The sequence below is a fragment of the Gambusia affinis genome, linkage group LG12 (assembly GCF_019740435.1).
Source record: "Gambusia affinis linkage group LG12, SWU_Gaff_1.0, whole genome shotgun sequence".
In the NCBI taxonomy this organism is placed as follows: domain Eukaryota; kingdom Metazoa; phylum Chordata; class Actinopteri; order Cyprinodontiformes; family Poeciliidae; genus Gambusia; species Gambusia affinis.
Genome location: NC_057879.1, coordinates 6,378,955 through 6,398,696, shown reverse-complemented (window position 1 = coordinate 6,398,696; position 19,742 = coordinate 6,378,955). Strand labels below are relative to the sequence as shown.

The 19,742-nt window shown below is 41.3% G+C and overlaps 1 protein-coding gene across 18 annotated transcripts in view; it reads left to right on the top strand.

Annotated features, from left to right (window-relative positions):
• Nucleotides 1-19,742, top strand: part of ctnnd2b (catenin (cadherin-associated protein), delta 2b) — a 185,682-nt gene that overhangs the window by 101,683 nt on the left and 64,257 nt on the right. For 17 of the 18 annotated variants that reach the window (XM_044134898.1, XM_044134912.1, XM_044134909.1 and 14 more), the window contains 4 exons: nucleotides 8,483-8,517; nucleotides 10,957-11,073; nucleotides 18,837-18,988; nucleotides 19,078-19,251. In XM_044134898.1, the coding sequence (XP_043990833.1) occupies nucleotides 8,483-8,517; nucleotides 10,957-11,073; nucleotides 18,837-18,988; nucleotides 19,078-19,251 (478 nt within the window). The remainder of the gene's footprint in view (nucleotides 1-8,482; nucleotides 8,518-10,956; nucleotides 11,074-18,836; nucleotides 18,989-19,077; nucleotides 19,252-19,742) is intronic. The other variant, XM_044134908.1, reaches the window with a different exon arrangement.

The following is a 19,742-nucleotide window of genomic DNA, read 5'->3' as shown; positions in this document are numbered from 1 at the left end:
CAGCAACACAGATACACAGTGGAGGATTTTAATGTAGCAGAATGCAGGCTGTTATCAGATACTTGGCAGTCATATTCAGCTTTCTTACGAACGGCGTTGGCTTATCTCTGTTTTTGTAAATGTAATATCGCATAATGGCCTGCACCATGGAAATGTACCAGCAGAAATGCCGCCTGCTGAATAATGGGGAGCGTCAGGTTTGGTCATTTGGGGGTAAAAAATGCTGGGACACACGATGAAGGTGACTACGTTTGAATAAAGCTGTGCAGCATTATGATAATGCAATTCCTGCCAGGATATGTTACAGTAAGGATAAATGATTTCTCCACAGTTATTGGTGTCCTCACATCTTACGCCGACTGAAAAGTGATTTGATTAAATATAATTGTCTAATATGCAGCTGCATGCTTGTGGGCAGATTTGCTAGCAACCCTAAGGAGACACTAATGCTTGCATTATAGTGTTTAATCCGAATTAGTCTCAAAGTTGCCTTCAAACTTTTCACCAGCCATTTCTGTTCCTGAGAAATTGTTAGCAATGCATCGCTCCGAAATCACTCTTTAATGGAGATTAGGAATGAGTGAGTTATCCTAGACGAATTAACTGGAGCAGTTACAAATAATGTTAATAAACATGCTTCAGAAAGAAAACATACAAGGAAAAACACAATCCGCCAGACAGTCACTCAACGGGTCGAGATGGATGTTAATGATATTTCAACAATTGGAATCTGGACAGAACGGCTTCGTTCACGTTGACAAAACTGCAGGCAGACTGCAGTTTTGTCTAAAACCTAAATCTACGTCATCCTTCACAACGTCTTCTTTTGTCTGAAGTTGTGAACTGAGAGGAATCCATCTACATGAGAGAAAGCCCAGATGGAGAACTGAAGGGACATTAGAATTGAGAGGAATTGCATAGGAACGCAAAGAACAAGCAAAGTATGAGAAGGTCCTAAATATGAATTTAGATATACGCCAGTGAAAGGCTACAAGATCCATCTACAAAGAGTTGCCAACCTTATTTGAAGGTATAAGGTTCTTCAGACAGTAAGTATTTCAGACAGGACAAACTCCTGCCTAAGATCAGTAGCCAATAGCAAAATGGGGGCATTGAGCAAAACATCTTTAAGCCAAGATATGATATTCTATAACTTTTTCAATCCCCCACAGGTGAAATTACAGTTGACACAGCAGACATTTACAGGTTGCTGGAGTGACTGCTGTTAAATATCTCACTGTCTGTTGGGAAGCCAACATGTGGCCGACTTGTAAAGGCAGAGAGGTTTTGGTAAAGTCCGGAGGAGGAGACGTATACACGGGCTCTCAGCTGTTGATTGTATTAAGGAGAGGTGCTGAGCCAGTTCAGGCTTTCATTGCCTTTATAACATTATTATCCCGACTCCATTGTGCTAATCTGCTGTAGCCAGACCAGACTTTGTTGTTCTTTAAAAAGAAACGTTTTGCTCACATCGTACCGTTTTCGTACCGGTTATCCTATCTTCGGTCCGTTGATTCCTCCCTCCTTGGCCCGTGTCAATGTGAAGTGGGACTTCCCTACCGCAGCCTGACAACCGACCTCATTTTCAATGTTAGCAGAACTGTGTTTTCTGGCAGCAGAAGCAGACATCGCTGCCAATATTCATCATCATGTATAAAGCCGGGGTAATTGATGGCCAAAGGAAGTGAGAAAAGTGAATGTCGATGAGGTTTTCGGGATATAAAAAGAAAAGTACTAGCTTTGAGCTTTTCGTCTTTTAACATCGACACTTTTTTCTTTTTGCTTTCATGTTAATTCAGACTTATTTGCATCCTTCGAAGATGCTTTAAAAGTGCAGCATCAGTAGCCGTGACGGCGTGAATCAAAGAGGCAAGAGACAGAGCCGACTACAAATATTGCTACTGACAGCCGGCGATTTGTGCCAAATTAACATCACGCAAAAACGATTTACAATTTTAGTTCACAGCAGAAGTTTCTCTGAGCGTTTGCTTTCGACACAACCTCTGCAAGACGACCGCCGTTAAAATTAGCCGGCCGTGCTTCAGCTTATGAATCTGTTGACTCAACCTGAGCCACCGTTGGATGACAGAACGGGCCTCGCTTTCCCTTTTCAGGGTGGCTCCGTTATCTCTCGCCGTCTTTCTACAAGAAGTTTCGGCCCTCGTGGTCAGCGCAGATAACAGATAATATGGAAGGCATTGAAATAGATGGGTTATACGGACGGGGGTTGGGGATGTGTTTATTGGGTGGATAAAATGACAGGGTTTTCATCGCTATCTCTGGCATTCGCTCTTTTAAGCCACTCTCGTCGGACTCAGCAGAGCTCTCGTCTCTTTTGTTCTCTCCGACCATCATATTCAGCCTCTCTGCAGTGTTTACTTTTTTTTCCCTATTATATCATATTACCCTCGTCCCTCACCCCGCTCCTATCATTCTCTACCTTTATGTGCCTCTTTTGTTCTGTTTGTGTCTGTGTCATATTTCTCCCCTCTCGTTCTCTGACCCCTCTCCTGTTTTTGTCGCCCTTCAGTGGAGCAGGCCGGAGCGCAGGGGTTCAATTTGTAATGTTACCTATGGAATAAGAATGGCACAAAGATAATTTATAAAAATGTGTCCTTTTTTTCGTGGAGCTGAAAACATCAGGTCAGAGTGTCCGACTGGGAGTTTATCATTATTTGGAATGGCTCTTTCACGCGTTCAATTATCCTACTGAAAAATATCAAGCGGGGCTTTTAACTGGGGTTGGTAAACGTGCACAGGGGCAGTAATGGAGACTGTTTCTTTTTTTTTTTTTTTACCCTTACTCGTATGCTTGATTGGGGTCTCATTTGCTTCTTGACGTCAACGTGTCCTCTTTCTCCAGAGGCGGCACAGTCTAGTGGAGCCATTTTGTAGAAAGGTGGCATTTAGGTGGGGCTTTTACGCGCTTTCCAAATTTTGTGAGCTGCAACCGTTTGGGTAAAAATTTGATTCTGGCCAAAATTGGAATCCACAGATATAGACGCATGCTTTTGTTGCTTATGAAAGGCATTTGTAAAAGTAGTCTCAGGATTTCTTTTCCACTTTTGTCACAGTTATTTGTTAGATTCACCAACCACTGATTTAGGTTCATACATAATAAACAGGGGGTTTGGTTTTAGTGCGTGTTTACATGATGGCCTCATGTGGCTCCTTTAGTTTTGTCAGCCTGATAACAATGATTGGAATCTCTCATTCTACCACATTCCTAAAGGCTAGTTCACACTGAAAGATTTTTATGCCAATTTTTCTCCTTCTGACAATCTTAAGAACATCCAGATTGTCAGAATGGCTCTTACGATAATCCATCCATCCATCCATCCATCCATTCATTCATTCATTCATTCATTCATTTTAGAGAGACCAATTAACCTGACAGTCATGTTTTTGGACTGTGGGAGGAAGCCGGGGAACCCGGAGAGAACCCACCATGCACAGGGAGAACATGCAAACTCCATGCAGAAAGATTCCCGGTCGGGAATCGAACCCAGGACCTTCTTGCTGCAAGGCAACAGTGCTGGTTTTACAAGCCTGCAATCTTAAAACCTTGCTTTGTGAACCAGGGATAATAAACTCTGTGTGGTTCCATAAGACGCATTCCTCCAGTGGTCATCTGACAGGAGGCGGTTAAAACCCTGGACAGTTCGCCTGTTCATCATCACAGGGCAGCACTCAGATTTGAACCCTGGAGCGTCTTACTGCGCTTCAACAAATTTAAATCAAAGCTTTCGTTTTGTTTTCCTGAGTCCGTTGAAGCACATGCAACAAACTGCTTGTCCTCTCCAAATACTTTGCCGGAGCACTGTGGCTGTGAATAGTGACAGACAGGAACAGTTAATTACCTCATCCTAATTTACTTATCAGTTTTTAGGAAATGAGGACAGAGCTTCTCTTAGTGTGACTTTCACACTCGAGGGAAGATTTGTCCAATGTTATCATCCCATTTTAACAAGGTCAGTCGCTTCAGCTCCGGGGGGAAAAAAGTGAAGAAAAAAACAGCTGGAGGCATTTTGAGGATAATCCAGTATTGTTGCCAAGCAGTTTAACAGCATGCTGTCCCTTTTTTTTTTTTCCGCTTCAGATTATTGTGCCGTTTGTTACGCAATGTGTCAGTGTTTTCAGTAAGGGCCACAACAAATTCGTGTCATTCTCGTCTTTTCTGTTTTCTTTCCCCACTCGCCCTTCTCCTTTTGCACACAAACAGAGGCACACTCACACACTCTGCCCCCAAAACTGCACTACATCTTTAGCAGTGATGAGGTGCTGCGGCGTTGGAGTGACCTGCAGCACGAGAACTGATCACGTTGTCAATTAGTCCTCTGTTTTTCCACTAATGACTCTGTCAGGCTCTATTGATGCTTCAAAAAGATTCACAGGTGTTGGGAGGAGAGAGAGAGAGCGAGAGAAAAAGGAAACAGAAAAAAGAAAACTGACTGTGTGTCTCTGTGGCCAATAGGTCAGTGAGTCGTTTCAGTCTGGTGAGGACTGATTAGGTGTACAGTGGGGTGAGACTTTTCTCCAGGGTCAAACTGGTGTTTGGTGAGGCAGGTTGACTTGCTGGATGATTTCCAAAGGGTGTAGAGGTTTCCCCATCTCCCTCCGTGGGACGTCCCACATGCTCCCTTTGTTTGAACTCACAAAGCAGAATTTCAATTCCAAGACCTGAAGCTTCTGGGTGACCTATTTACTCAGATCTGGGTCTATGTTGTGACACCGTGCAGTAAAGAGGTGTGCTACTGCACACTCTGGTATGAATTCAATACTTTTTATTTAGGTTTGAGATGTAAAACTTTTAAAGTGTGTTTGTGTTTTTCCTTTGAATTATTTTGTTCAAACCTAAAGGTACAGGTCTCTACGAAATACTTTATTCACATATCAATATGGTTTGTGCACATTTTTTCTAAAAAAAGTAGTTTGGGAGCAAAGTGAAGCAAAATCTTCTCCAAGGCAGCGCGGAGAAACTGAAGGGATGTGCATAAGACTGACGTTACACTGAACGATGATTTAACACCTGTCGTGAACATGAAGGAGTCTTTATGAATGTTTATGGCTGTTGTCATGAAGCGTCATTCGGTAAATGATGACACTTTCAACGCAAAGTTGCAATAAAAGTTGCATTAAAAGTCCATTAAAAGTTTCAACTGTACATTATTAGGTCAATAATGACAGTTTTAATACAAAGCTCTATAAAAATTTGTGTAAAACGTCAATTGAAAGTGTCAACTTGGCATTAAAAATAAAAGTGTGTCATTTCAAAATTTCACAAAGGAATCTGAAACTAAAGTTTAGATTTTAGCACGCTGGTATCGATCCGATACCGATATCGACTCGGTATCGATATTATCGACATCCTGGATCGATCCGTCCACCTGTGCCGCACAAAAGTGTTTGCATCTCTTGAGCTTTTCCACATAAGTAATAAATAACTGCATTGTGTAAGGAAACCATACTAACACGGTTTTCAAAAATGTTTCTATATAAGGAAATTTGAAAAGTATTTTATGCATTTGTGTTAAGATCCATTCAGATACCACTAAATAAAATGCATATCATCACCTTTACCTCGTTGTAATCATGAACTCCATCAGTCCGGTCTTGATGGAAGTGTGGCAATAAAAAAAAACAACAACAACAACAACAACAACAACAATGTTGCTGACAGAATTTGGGGTCAGTTTTGAGTCCTGATTTTTACATACGCTCTCCATCCGATTTGACTGAACCTGATCTGCGCTTTTCAAAAGACAAAAGAGCAAGAAGAGACGATGTATGTGCAGCAAGAGGTTCTTTGACAAATTGTTGCCTTTGGAGCTACATACCGAAGTAGGACAGACTCTTTTAGATTCTCATTTGTTAAAAATTGTAATATCTATGCATTCTTTTTATTGCTCTTCGCAACTATGGACTTTTTTGTGCTGTTGTACATTGGGTCCCTATAGAGGACACTGAAGCTTGTGGAACTACACGGAAAATGCAGAAGCTGAGTTGGTCGGACCAAATAATAAATAGAAGGAAGTGGTGTTTTTTACCTGGAAATGAAACTTTTACTCCAGATTGAAACCACCTGTAACTAATGTGATGTATTGTGTGTTCTTCATGTCTCCCTTTTCCAGAAAAAAAAAACCTCTCAGGTTTTCCCCTCCTGTTCTCTCCGCTCCCCTTATCTTTCCTTCTGTGTGTGAACACATTCCTCCTATTTCTCCTTTTTTTCCCCTGACAGTAATCCGACATCCTCTGGGCTGTTTTTGTTCCCCACCTTCAGCCGCCTCTCTACATGCATCTACTTGATGTTAACAACATTTGGCCTCCTTCCTCACAGTTTGCAGCGAGGTGTCCGCGCGAGCGCTCATGTTGCATTCGGTCGTAGCTCGTGTCTCCCACCGGCTGCTGGGAAACAACAGGCGCTCACCACCACCACTGAGGCAACGTTTTGACACCAGCCAACAGACAGGACCGGCCTGAGAAAACGGCCTTTCTCGCAGAGTTAGCGTAGCTGCCTTGCAGAAAGCAGACTGGCAATAATAATCCTACTTCCAGCCGGCTCTGTTGGTCTGCCGTAAACACGCTCCCGTCCTAAAAGACGTTAGGGTTCTGCCGTTTCTGTAACGCGCCGTGCGTCCGCCTCACAGCTTGTGCGCGCCTGTTTGTACACGTCAGGGCGCGTCTCTGGTTATAACAATGTCTGATAAACGAAGGGCCGCCATGCTGGCTCGGGGCTCCATTAACACGTGCTGCTCGGCTACTGGCCGCAGTCCGTCACACTCTGCATACACGCAGCGGAGGCAATCAGTGGGGTGATTTAACGGCATCTGGTCTCCGTTTACGGCTAGTCGATGGAGTTTGTCATTTTACGTCTTTCTTTTTCGGTCGGGCAGCAGAACGGACGAGAGAAAACACGACTGCCGACGTTGCAATTCTGAAATTTCTTGCTCGAAGGTGTTACACCCTTGTCACAGGGAAAGATTTAGCGGGAATGGGTTAGAGGTAGCTAAAAAAAAAAAAAAAAGGAAATAGAATTTCAATTTTACCACAATTTTCCAAAAGTCTTTGTGGCGTATTTGTCAAAATCATGAGGAAATCTCTGCTCAATTATTGAAAATTTCCTTCCCTTAAAGGGTTCTAACCAACACATATTGACTACCACATCTGGCATTCCCCATCACATAGACCTAACAGAGCATTTTTTTTACACTCATACTTTTCACATGCCAACCATCCCCTAATTGTCCAAGAATCCGCGCATTAACTTACTTGACCAGTCCCAGCGCAAAACGTTTTGTCTTAGAGACATTTTCTCAGTTCTCAGTTTGATGAGACTCTACCATCATTATTAAACCAGCTCCAGTGCTAAAGAGGCGCCTTTTTTATGTGTTTTCACCACTAGAAGCTTTGATGCATAAAAACCTGCGCTTGTGACCCGTGAAATCATTGTTGACAGGACAGTTTTCTTTAAAATAGCCTTTTAAAATGTCACCAATACTGGAAATACTTACTTTTTTGAGCCTTGACTCAGTTACGACTTCCACACTGATGGCACTGAAGATTGTTGTTGTAGATCCGATACCACCCTCATTGGTAAACATTTGAGGTTTCATCAATAAAGCTAAAATTTGATGATTCTGGCAAGCAGCTAACTTTTGCGGAGCATAAATTTGGAAGCTACACTTTGGTGCGTTGCATGGCGTAGAGATGGTTTCGCCCATTTAAGGAGGTCATTAGTTCTAATCCAGACTCTAGGACTCTAGTACGTCTTCCCCTCTTCCCTTGCTGATCATTTTCTTTCAGGCCACTAAAGGCCACTGGTGCCAGAAAAAAACCCCTTTAAATTGGATATCTTCCATATTTAGGCAAAGTTTTAAATTGAACACGGTTCAAAGCAACGTTGAACTGTTTACTTTGTCAGGACGGCGTGTAGTTATCGACACCGAAAGAATTCATCAACAGAGTTATGAGCTGAGTGCTTAATGTTTTATGTTTACATTCCTTCACATCTCGTATTTATAGTTTCCTCTACTGATATTTTTCCACTACCATTACCATTTTTTAGTCTGCTTTTGTTCTCATTCCTCTGAAACCTTTTCTAAGACAACACTGTTCTTAGACAAACATGCTTCAATAAAAAAGAAAAAAAATGAATTTTAATCAGTCTCTTTATTGTTTTAATAAGTGTGCCCATGATATTAAATGCTATTCCCAATTGGCAGCACATTTCACATGACTTTAAAAAATTTAATTTAGAAGGTTTTAAATATTTACTTTACTCTGGCAATGTAACAATATTCCTAGGAAATTTCAGTGTAGTCCTATTAGATTTGGATGAAAACAGGCAATTTTAAAAGGCTACTTACCTGAGCTAAATACTGCAGCATTTCAGTGCAGATATCACACTGACATCCAGTGCAATAGCAATTAAAGCTGAGCTCATTTCTAACCCAGTTTTGTTTTTATTGTTTGTATCTTGCAGCTCCGCAGATGAGAAGTTTCGCTGGAACAACCAAGGTAATCTAAAATGTTGCAATATACGTTTTCAAATCCTACATTTCTTCCTGCATTTCACCTCTGGTAAAAGCCAAGTAAAGCTCAGCAAATGGTCCCCGGCCCTTATTCGCATGCAGCGTGCGTCACACAAGTGGCAGACAGAATCAATGGGCCTCCAGATCATTTAAAAGTCAAATGAAAACACCTCACCGAGCTTGACCACTTTTCTGACAATGTTTTAGTTGGAAAAGGAAAAATAAAAAATAAAAAAGGAAACATGCTTGACACTTGGGTCAGTCTTCCTGCTTCTGTGTCAGCCTTGCTCAGATCTATAGGATGTGGAGAGCAGATTGATTAGCTGAGTGCACACTGGGTGACCTCTGCCAACAAAGAGGTGGCTAACACAACGATCCCAGAGGTTTTGTGGTGAAGGCTTTCACTGTCCGGCCTGCTGTGCTCTAGCTTGACCACTCAGCCAGAGACGGACTCGGTTCGTTCCACAATAAACCCATCTGTACTCCGATCAGACCTGTAATCGTGTCATCACTCACAAATCATTGAAAAGTTGAAAAAAAAATGCATCTGTTTGGATAGAGTTATGACATTTCTGATCATCTGTACACTTATTAAGCTTAATAAAGCTACAATCCACCACCTGCTGCTGCTTTTTATGCTTTTAGTTGTGCAAAAATAATATTTTTTTTATAATAAAAAAACCATCTTGAATGCTGTCAGTCAGGTTTTACACCGCACCACTTCGAGGAGGAGGAGTTCCTCGGGATATCTGGTCTAATTAGTTTTTTCTTATGTTTTAATATTGTGTTATTTTTATCTATAAAGAACTAAATGGTTGTGGTTGAAAAGGCATTCTCGAAGCCAAACACTGAAATGTTCAAAGATTTCAAATGACAACTAAAAACAGGTAAAAAAATTATTTCACTATCGTATCGTATCGTATCGTATGTTTTATCTCACTGTATCGTATCGTGCCGATTTTCTTTTGTTTCCAATTAGAATTTTAATTCCTTTCTGTACAGCTTAAATTTTATTATAGTATATGACTGCTTTATTTTTAATGTAACTTTCTCTACCTGTGCTCCATTTTTTAATCTCCCTTTAAGGCACGTTGCTTACAAATAAATCTGTAGCCTCAGTTCAATGAAACATCGCAGCCAGTCCTAAAAGTGTTTTTTTTTTGTTTTTTTTTTGCCAGTAGTGGCAGAGGCTTCGGTCTGCAAAGGCATCACTTGAAGTCAATAAAATAGGCCTCCTAAATCCTCCCACTAAGGCCACTACTATTAGCGTTCTCCTTCCATCTCTGTAAGAGATTAATGCTGCCGCTAAGACTCACTTGTAAGCTTTTATCTTCCTTGGCAGCCGTCTCTAACTGGAAAACACTGGTCCTGCCATCAGCTGCTGTCTGACAGACAAACGGCTCATATGTCAGTACAACGCGGACCTCAGTCCCGTAAGATTTGTTGCTAAATGATCAGCTTTTTACCCTTGACCTGCTGGATTTATGATGGCAGTGTTAAGGAAAAGTTTCTGTTGCCCCGCCCCTCCCCCTTACAGATTTCTTCAGTTTTTGGTCTTTTGCCAAACGTCAACGTATCTGATCAAACAACATTTTACCGTCAGACAAAGATAACCTTAGAAAATACTAACATAGTCAAATGGTGATTACCTTTGTTAAGGACAAAGAGCTACCCAAAACAGTAGCAGTTATGGGAAAAAGTAATTATGATCGTCAAGAATTTGCAGTGACAACCAATCACTTTGACTTTCCTTTTTTTTTTCTTTTTTTTTAAGAAAGGGTTTTTGTGACATTTATGTCAGGTGTTTTCAACAAAACAAAAATAATCAATTGCACCGCCTCAATTCTGGTTGAGAGAAAGGTCTAAGATATTTTGAATTAAACATTTTTTCAAAAATCTATTTATAAATGAACACTTGTCTGAATGCGTTCTCAAAACTATGCCCTATACCTGTTTTTAAATATATGTATATTTTTTACTTTATAGAAGCCTTGTTTGCAAAAAAATAAAATAAAGAAAGAAATATGAAGTCTTCAACATGTTGCCTGGTTGTAAACTTGAAAAGTTCTTTGAGGCTGCTGTATTGTTACACTATTTTGGACAAGTTTTAAACATTAATTTGACTTTTCTGTGTTTTTATCCAAATGTGTCTGATCTTCTTTAGTTTTTTTTTGGTTGAAATTATTAGTCGGTTATTTATTGTCACACCCACGGTTACTAAATTAACATCTGGTTGTTATGAAAACCTTAAGACCTTTTTTGGAACATAACCTGGGATTTCATGGCTTTACAACCCACACTAGGTGAAAAATAAGTAACCTCAGGTTAAATCCAGGAGTTCTTCTGTAATCCTGCATCTTTAGAAATCTTAACATAGATGAAGACAGGTCACTTATTGTCTTTTCACTGTTTTATGCACATGTAGATGGACAGAAGGACATAGAGGAGGAACTGACGACTGGCCTGGAGCTCGTAGACTCGTGCATCAGGTCGCTGCAAGAGTCCGGCATCTTGGACTCGCAGGACGCTTCTACAGGAGACAGTAAGATAAATGGTTTGCACTGCAAAAGCAAAATCTTTCTCAGTACTTCTGGTCTAATTTCTAGTGCAAATATGCTAAAACACTTGAAATAAGGCCAAATTAACTCCTGGGTAACTTTTAAGTAAGACAGAAGAGCTTGTTTTCAGGTGATAATTCCTGAATAATGATGAAAAAGGTTCTGGTTCCGCTAGCAGTGGAACTGGCAGACATTGTTCCCATGTTGTAAGTGAAATTATCTGCCAGTGGAACAAAATTAAGAAATTGACTTAAAACAAACTCTTAACATCTTGCTGAAAAGTTGCTTCTAAGTTAGCTTTGTCTTATTTCTAGTGCACCAACATATTTGCGACCAAAAATACTTGGTAAGATTTTTTTGTTTTTTCAGTGTGGAGATTGTGGGGGGGAGGGTTTCCGTAATGTCACTTCACTGAATAGGCAGCATCATTGGGGATTTTTATTTATTTTTATTTTCCAACATTTAGTGACCTTTTGGGCAAAAAATTGATATTGGCCAAAATCGGACTTGACAAGTCAGGCTTTTTAAATCTCAGTCATCGACGATCAGTCAGAAAACTGCAATCGACGCACCGCTGATTCTCACATTGAGCTAACAGAAATAATTTTGGCACTCCTTACACCTTGAAAACAGGAAACGGTCATCTGTCCTTTTTAGCCAGAGAGACTATAAAATTTTTTTTTTTAAAAAGCAAAAAAAACTTTCAGCATTCATTTTCTTTTGCAATTTTCTCACACATTCCTGCACTAAGGTGGCTTGATAAACTGCAGCTGAGCAAAGCCGCGTTAGAAGTTGCCGGGAGGCGTGGGGGTGGGTCATAAAAACACGGGGCGTTGTAAATCCGCCGCGCAGCCATGTCTTGAAAGCAGACGCGCTCATTGAGATCCCGAACCGCTCCCTGCGCCTTCCCGCTCCGCTGTGATCTCCCTGCGCTCGGCCCTGGAGACGATACCCGTGTCTTCGCTACACTCGACCCCTGTGGGGGTGAGGTAGCTGTCAGAAGACACGCAGCGCTGTGCCGGTAGCTTGATATGCTAATCCATCCTCGCTGAGATGTCAGCTGGCCTGCTGTTTGCAGAGCGGCGAGGAGAGGCAAACACACAAATATGTGGCTACTGTACTCTGCAGAAGCTCTGGGGAAAAAATACAGACGTGCCCTTGTGTGTGTGTGTGGGTGTGGGTGTGTGTGCGTGTGTGTGCACTAACAGTGGGAAATGCATACCTCTGCACTGAAGGCACCACAGACAGGTGTAGAGTCCTGCATGCAGTGGTTGCCATTAGATACGTACATCACCACGCACCAAATACTGGTACCAGAAAATCTGCTTGATATTTATAATGTTCACATAACAGTTATGTAACTCACCACCTGATTTATCCCAGTAGAAGACGGATGAAGGAGAGTGAAGGTACAGACAGAAAGATGGTGAATGGATGGGGAGGGAAAGAAAGAAAGAAAAAGCAAAGTCGAGCTAAAATGTTGTTTCGCTTTGTTTGTACCAACGATGTAAATATGCCTGAGCAGTTTGTCCAACTCATAAGAGTCGTCTCTGAAATGAAGCGCAAGTTTTAAGGTTTTTAAAGTGCTGATTTTCCTTCAACAGCAAACAAGCCGCGCCAACCGAGGCTCACGATTAAACGCTAATCTATACGTTTTGTTTACATGGTACTGAACAGGAATGTTTTACTTTACATCTGCTCACTTCAGCCTGATCAGAGTTCTGAGACCGATTTCTTTTTTATATTATTATCATTTTTAAACCAATTTTAGCTGGCGGTGCTTCGCTACGACGAGTTAATATTATTCATCAAACGGGAAGTGACTATCGTTTTTAAGCAAGTACAAAGTGATTTCAGTTTTTCACAATATGTGCAGTCAGCTCTACTAGCTGCCAATATGAGACTAGAAAATGTAGTTTCTTACCCTAACAAATCAAATGTCCATAAAGCACAAACGTTGGAAGCTGGATAGCTCAAAAACATGAAACTGAACTTTGCTGTGCCTTCCTGAAGTCCCAGTCTCTGTTCAAAGGTAGCGGCATAAACAGCTGACAATTCGGTTTCGTTTTTTTAATGAACTGTTTTTATATATACTGTCAAATATCAACCAAGGCTACTTGGTAAGGAAAATAAATCCAGTAGAGATACAGACGTACACAAAGTCAAGTACTTACATTCCAGCTGGAAACCGGTTGTTAAGCAATGTATTCAAGTTGAACTTAACATGTTAGTTGATAAAGGTTTTATTTCTAAACAGTTGTATATCCGTAGAAAGTAACTTTATTCTAAAAAGCACCTTACCTTTTTTTTTCTCTCTCTCTCCTGGATTTTGTCAGAGAACAGTGATTCTTACCAACCAATGGCTTAAAATGATCAGAGAAGTTACCAAAATGAAGCCCATTTTAATATAAGTTTCTTTAGAATCTAAAACATTGCATTAAGTCAGTTTGCATCCACTGCAACAGAAAATTGCATAAAATACAACTTTTCTCATTCTTATATAAAGCATAAGAAACTGCCGCCAGTAGAGTGGAAGTTGCACAAGATGCTGCCCAAGTCATCCATGTCAGGAACAACATATTTCAACATACTTTTACTGGCGTAAAAGTTAAAAAGTAATCATCCAAGGAATTAGCAGTATTAAAGTACTAAAGCAGAATTTGGTAAAAAAAAAAAAAAAAAAAAAAGAAAAAGTCTACCGTACTCAAGAACAAAGTAACTGATCAAATGATCGATCTTTTAATGTTTAGAGATTGCATCATTTGGTGGACCAACATATAAAGGTAAAGGGATATTTTGATATTTTAAGCATGAATATGACATAAATCCATATAAGCAACAATAATAATAATTAAAAAAAAGATACAAATCAGGCAAATGAAAATTTCTTTCCATATAAAAATTTTAACAAAAACTGTGCCTGGTGAATTTGTTGGGTGAAAACGTGTTTGTTCTTTCAGTGAAGTTACTCACCGAGGGCCGAAGACCCAGACATTTTACTCAAGCAAGAGTAGCGAGCCTTCGCAATAAAATTACTCAAGTAAAAGTAAAAAGCAAAGCATGGTAAAAAGTACACTTCTTTTCTTCTTCAAAAAAAAGTCACTCAAGTAAATGTTATTACTGAACTCTGCTCACAGGAGGCATAAGCAGAGTGTCTGCTCTGTCTCATGCTGCGCAGCAGATCAGTGGGGCACAGCGGCAGACTACTGAGAGCGTCTTCAGCCTTCACGCCGGTGCTGTTAGCCAGCGTGCATGTTAATCTGCGTGTCTCCTCTGCATTCACCCATTTTTTCTTTTTTTTTTCTTTTAATGCTTGCGTTCCCGACTCAGCACATCCACAGACGGCCGTCTAGAATATCTATCTGAAATAGAAAACGGATGAAATATTAAAACGCGTCCATTGACGACTCCGGTCACGAAGAAAACCACTTTGCCTTTTTTCTTTGTGTGTGTGTGTGTGTGTGAGAGAGAGAAAGAGAGAGAGAGGAATAGTAAAAGGAATAGAAGAAAACGAGTGGCTCTATCCGGGTCAGAATATCTACACGATTACATGCTTCAGGTGTACGCAGATGTGCTGTGTGCTAATGCGTGAGATCACAAGGCATGAGCCATCTGTGAGCGTGTACTCACTTAATTCTAATATAACCTGTGGATGAATGGCAAAAAAATAAATAAATAAATAAAACTGCAAAGACGTGAAGATGGAGGGCATTTGGCTTCAGTGCTGCACGCCAGTTTCTCAAATGGATTCAGTGAAGCCTTCTGTGTTTTGCCATCTGAGTGATAATGCATTTATGAGGCTTTCTTGCTTCTTTTTTTTTTTTTGATTCCCAAAAGGCTCCCCGAGCCATACATACAAAGCGCACCTTAAGTGACAAATAAACAGCAAAAAAACAACCCCTAAGAACTCTGGGAAAATAACCGCCGGCTTTGGGCCTGTGTGCAAACACGCGTGAACGTGAATCCATGTAAAAACAAGCCTCGAGTGCAAAGGTCTCCGTCGGCCGTGCGATTTCTGCGCGCTCAACTTTCTGTCGTTTTTATGCGCGCGCGGCCTTGACGAGACCCCGAGGTTGATATCACGTTTTAAATAGTCCGCCGTCACCGTCTGCTCTGTCACCCGCTTCCATCTAAAGCAATTTTTTCATTCTTCTCTTTTTCCCACTGCGGCCAAGCTTGATTTTTCCATCCTTCTTCTTCTAGAGAGGCTCCTTTTTGCCCCAGGCGGCTGACTTAATCTGTCCCATGCAGCGGATGCTAACCGCCTCGCTCGGATCCCGCTCTTCTTTTATCATCGCAAACATGCAAAGACTCTTTGTGTCTTCATGTGCATTTCAGGGTTTGATTTATTTTTTTTTTAGGGATGCACAATATTGGATTTTTTTTTTTCAAAATCCAATATGCCGATACACTAAAACTCATTTGGCAGATTAACAATATCAATACTGATATTTTTTCCTACTTACTCAACCTATGTGGCTTTCTCTGCTGTGGAAATAAAACACATTATCTTTGTCAGTTTAACTTGCTGCCAAATGCAAATGCAGAAAATGATGCAACAATTTCCACTTTCATTATGTTCAAAGTCAAATTTATTCATGACATTTGCTCTCTCTAAGACAATGACAACAATGAAACTTGTAAATTTGTAAACCGTCACAAAACTAAATTCAACCTGTTCACAAGCAACAAGTGTATCAGCCGACACCGTGCCAATAATATACCTGCATACCTATTTAATATATTTTTTTTTTCCATTTTCTTTGGACTTCTGTCAAAGCGGACAGCTCAAAAAGTCCTCCAAGTGAAAAATGCTCAAGATTTGACGACGGACGCAGGAAGTCTGTGTTGCAGTGATGTGGGCCGTTTTCCAAAACGCAGCACCAGGACCAAACCGTACTGCACATGCACTGCTGCTCACTGCCTGCATTAATGCAGGCACTGGGGTAACCCATGCTTAGCCAACATTTTTGCAAAGATGCATCAAAAAAAAAAAGAAACAGAAATGAGTTTTACATCTGTATTCATGACTGTTTATAGGGCAGATTAGTGCTTTGATCAGCAAAAGTGGATTAATATTGGGATTTATCAAAAATTACACAGTATTTTAATGTCTGAGCCTTTTTTTTTTTTGGCATGTTCTCATAAGGCTCCCAGTCTCCAGTTCTCCTCAGAAAGATTAATTTAACCTCCAACTTTACACTTAATGGAACCATCAGCGCACATTCCAACCTTGCAGCTCCGGCACAGCGTGAGAGTGCGCTTCGTTGATGCTGTTTTCTCAATGTTGCGCGCTCACATCTGGATGTTCTTTGTGTCAGACTTTGTTGGAACGTTCGCACCCCCTCCCCAAAGAAGCGATACAGCAGCGCGTGACACTTCAAGAGCTTCTGAAATTCAGACGAAGCGGTACCTAAAATTAGCCGCTGTGCGTCGTTTTGGTGCCGTCACGCTCAGGCTGCCTGCTGCTGTGCGTCTTCTGCATGCTTTCTTACAAAACGCTCATCTGACGACTTACCTGCCGGTGCTGACGGTTCTGGTACAAAAGAAATGAATCATCAATAAATATTATGGATGTTGACCGATTCCCTCGTCTGCATTACCGGGGTTAATAATTTTAGCTTTCTTCATATATGTATAATAAAAGAAGAAACAGGCAACAAATCAAGCTGAGAGGTGTTAAAGGAATAGTTCAGATGTTTTAAAGGGATGTTTGGTAGAAACACGCTGCAGTACATTTGTCAAAAAAGAAAAAAGTGACTACTACAAAACTTTTGTTTTTGTGCCATTTATGAATTCATTTCCAATCTGCACTATGTCAGTTGTCTCTGAAAGTAACGTTAGAAGCATTTTAACAGTCCGAGGAAGGCGTGATTCACACTTTGAGTAGGATGCAAGATGATACCTGACTATTACAAATGTTTGTGTACCAGAACAAACGCAGAAGTACAGAAAATGGGATACATAAAAGAGGGGGCGACCCAGAACCAATCCCTGAGGAACACCATGAGCTCAAATCGTTTGTAGATCCTTTCCGAACCGTCTGTTGGCGTGTTAGAAGAGAACAATTCAACTCTACGTAAAAAAAATGTGCAATCATCCCGAAATTAGAGTCAAAACGTCAAAAATATGCTAAATACAATTTCATGACCAAAACACAATTTGTCCATCGAATGGTAATATGTTGCAGCTGCAGCACTTACAGTAATCCTTGGTCTTCAGCGTTTCCTCTCTTCCCATTTGAAAATGATCGACTCTCATAGGATAAAATCCCCGGGGAATTTTAAGATGGTAAACATTTGATCTAAATACCGTCGTCAGAGCGTTTGATATGCATTTTTGGACGTTCTTCTGAATCGCGGGCCAGTACGTCTAAATTTGCCTCGGCATTGTGCGCACTGAACATTTTTTGCGCAATCAATTTGTTAGTTTTGTAACCTAAAAAGGGGTTAAGATGGAACATTTGTCTACAAGAATAGTTTGACTTTTCCCTCCTGTCTGCAAGGTTTTTTTAATTTATTAATTTTTTTAAATTATTGTATTTTTTTCCGGACATTTGAACATGGCTGCCTCAAACTTTAAACTGTCTGATTTTGAGCTCCCACAAAGGTCGGCGCGGCTTGCAGATGATTTAAATTTGCACGTCGCCGTAGCCGTGACGGGGCGCTGCGATCGTCTCGGAAAGCTTTAGGTTAATTGCTTTACCTTCCCCAAAAAGTCGCTCATCAGACTCCTTCAGTTCAAGGCAATTAATCTTGGTCGGCACAGTTTCACCATTTAAAAATGCTACAGTAGTGCAAAGAAGCAGAACTAATCCTCGAGAAAGAACAAAAAGCACAAAAAAATCTGAAGGTTTTTGGGGAAAATAATCAACTCCTACTTTGTGAAGTTGTCCTGTTTCCAAACACTTCTGCATTGCAGTGTGCAAAACAAAAGCCACGTAGAAGAGAGAGCAGGAACGGAGAGGTTCAAGGGTCACAGAGCATGAGAGGAAAACACTAAGAAGAAGCCAGAGAAGTGAAGAAAAAGCAAATTTGTCTCTTAAAACTAGAAAAGGTGCATCTTTAGCTGTGTGTACCTCAGCTGTCATCCCGCAGTCTCTGCCCTTCTCTCATCGTTTTCACTTCAAGGCTCGTTACAAACCTGCCGCTTTTTCAAACCCATGCAAAAAAAAAAAATAAAAAAGTAATAATAAAGTAGTACGTTGTGTAACACGTGGGATGTAAACTAGGTTGCAAAATGCCTTCAAGGCCGCAGAGAGAATAAGTCTTTCCACAAAGATCGACTGCTGCCAGGGAGAGAGAGAGAGGAGAATCTGAAAATAGTTACATAAAAACGATTCGACAGAAGTGAGACGGAGGTTTGAGGTGGCTTTTCGACAGACGTTTGCTCCAGTCGGTGACGTAACCTGGTGTCATTCCTCGCTAAAGTGCTTCTCACGCTCCTTTTCTCGGCGGCTCCGTTTGTCGGGGCGGGTCGGTCGTGGTTTCGTTATTGTCTTCTGTCAAGAAGACAAGTTTTCTATGTCTTCTCTACAAAGCGAGCACTTGACATATATCTTTAATTTTTTTGCAAAATATCTCCAGATTTAACATGTTTGTATCAGGTTCCTAGTAGCGACCACACACTCAAAGAAGCAAAACATTACCGTGGGTTGATTATTAAAGAAATAATGATAAAGTTCCTTTATCATTATCATGCTTCCACTTTCGGTTATTTTAAGTCCTCTCTTTCGATTCCCTAACAGGACAAGGACTGCTCTCTCAGAGCGCTTTGCAGCTCAACAGCCAGGATGCCTATGCGGCTGCCGGTTACCATAGCAACCAAGGGCTGACGCTCGGGGAAACGGTGGCGGCGCGCGGCGGGCAGGTCGGAGGCGCGGTTCACAGCTACAACCAGGTGAATGTCTCTTCGTCTCTCCTCCCGACCCACCGCCGACGCTCTCGCTGAACCTGGGTTTCCCCCCCCCACCACCCACATCTGTCCAGGTGACTTCCAACCGTGCAGCCGCCCAGTTGGTGGCCACAGACTCGCCCTCTCAGTCCCAGAGAGACCCGTTTGCCCAGCAGGTCCTCGGCAGCGCCTTACACATGTCCACCGAGGGCGGACCCCCACCTGCCGGACCGTCCATGTATTACTCCTGTGCCACTTTGCCTGCTCAGGTACTCGGTTACGTTGACGTTGTGTATTGAAGGACCATCGAATAATCGTCCCATACGGTTGAAACAAAGTTCTGGAAACGCTGCAGCTGCCGTGTTTTGTTGTTGTTGTTGTTGTTGATTTTTTTTGCAGAGGTTGCAGTTCAATTAACTCCTATAAATTTGTAACTGAGAAAACAAATCCAATATGGAGATAAATGTGGCAGAACTATCAAGTCAAAGCTGAATTTTATATTTTATTTTTTATATTTCTACTTTGCTCATTTTTAGCAAACTGTTTTTTAGTGGTTTTTTTCCCCTTCAGGGGGTGTTTTGGGCTCTAGTGTCTCTTATATGACAATAGGCTGACAGGAAAAGGGGAAGGAGAGTGGGAAAGACATGCGGAAAATGTCGCCGGGTCCGGGAATCGAACCTGCGACGGCCGGCGTTGAGGACTGAAGGCCTCCAAATGTGGGTCGCGCTATCCCCTACGCCACCGGAGCACGCCCAGCAAA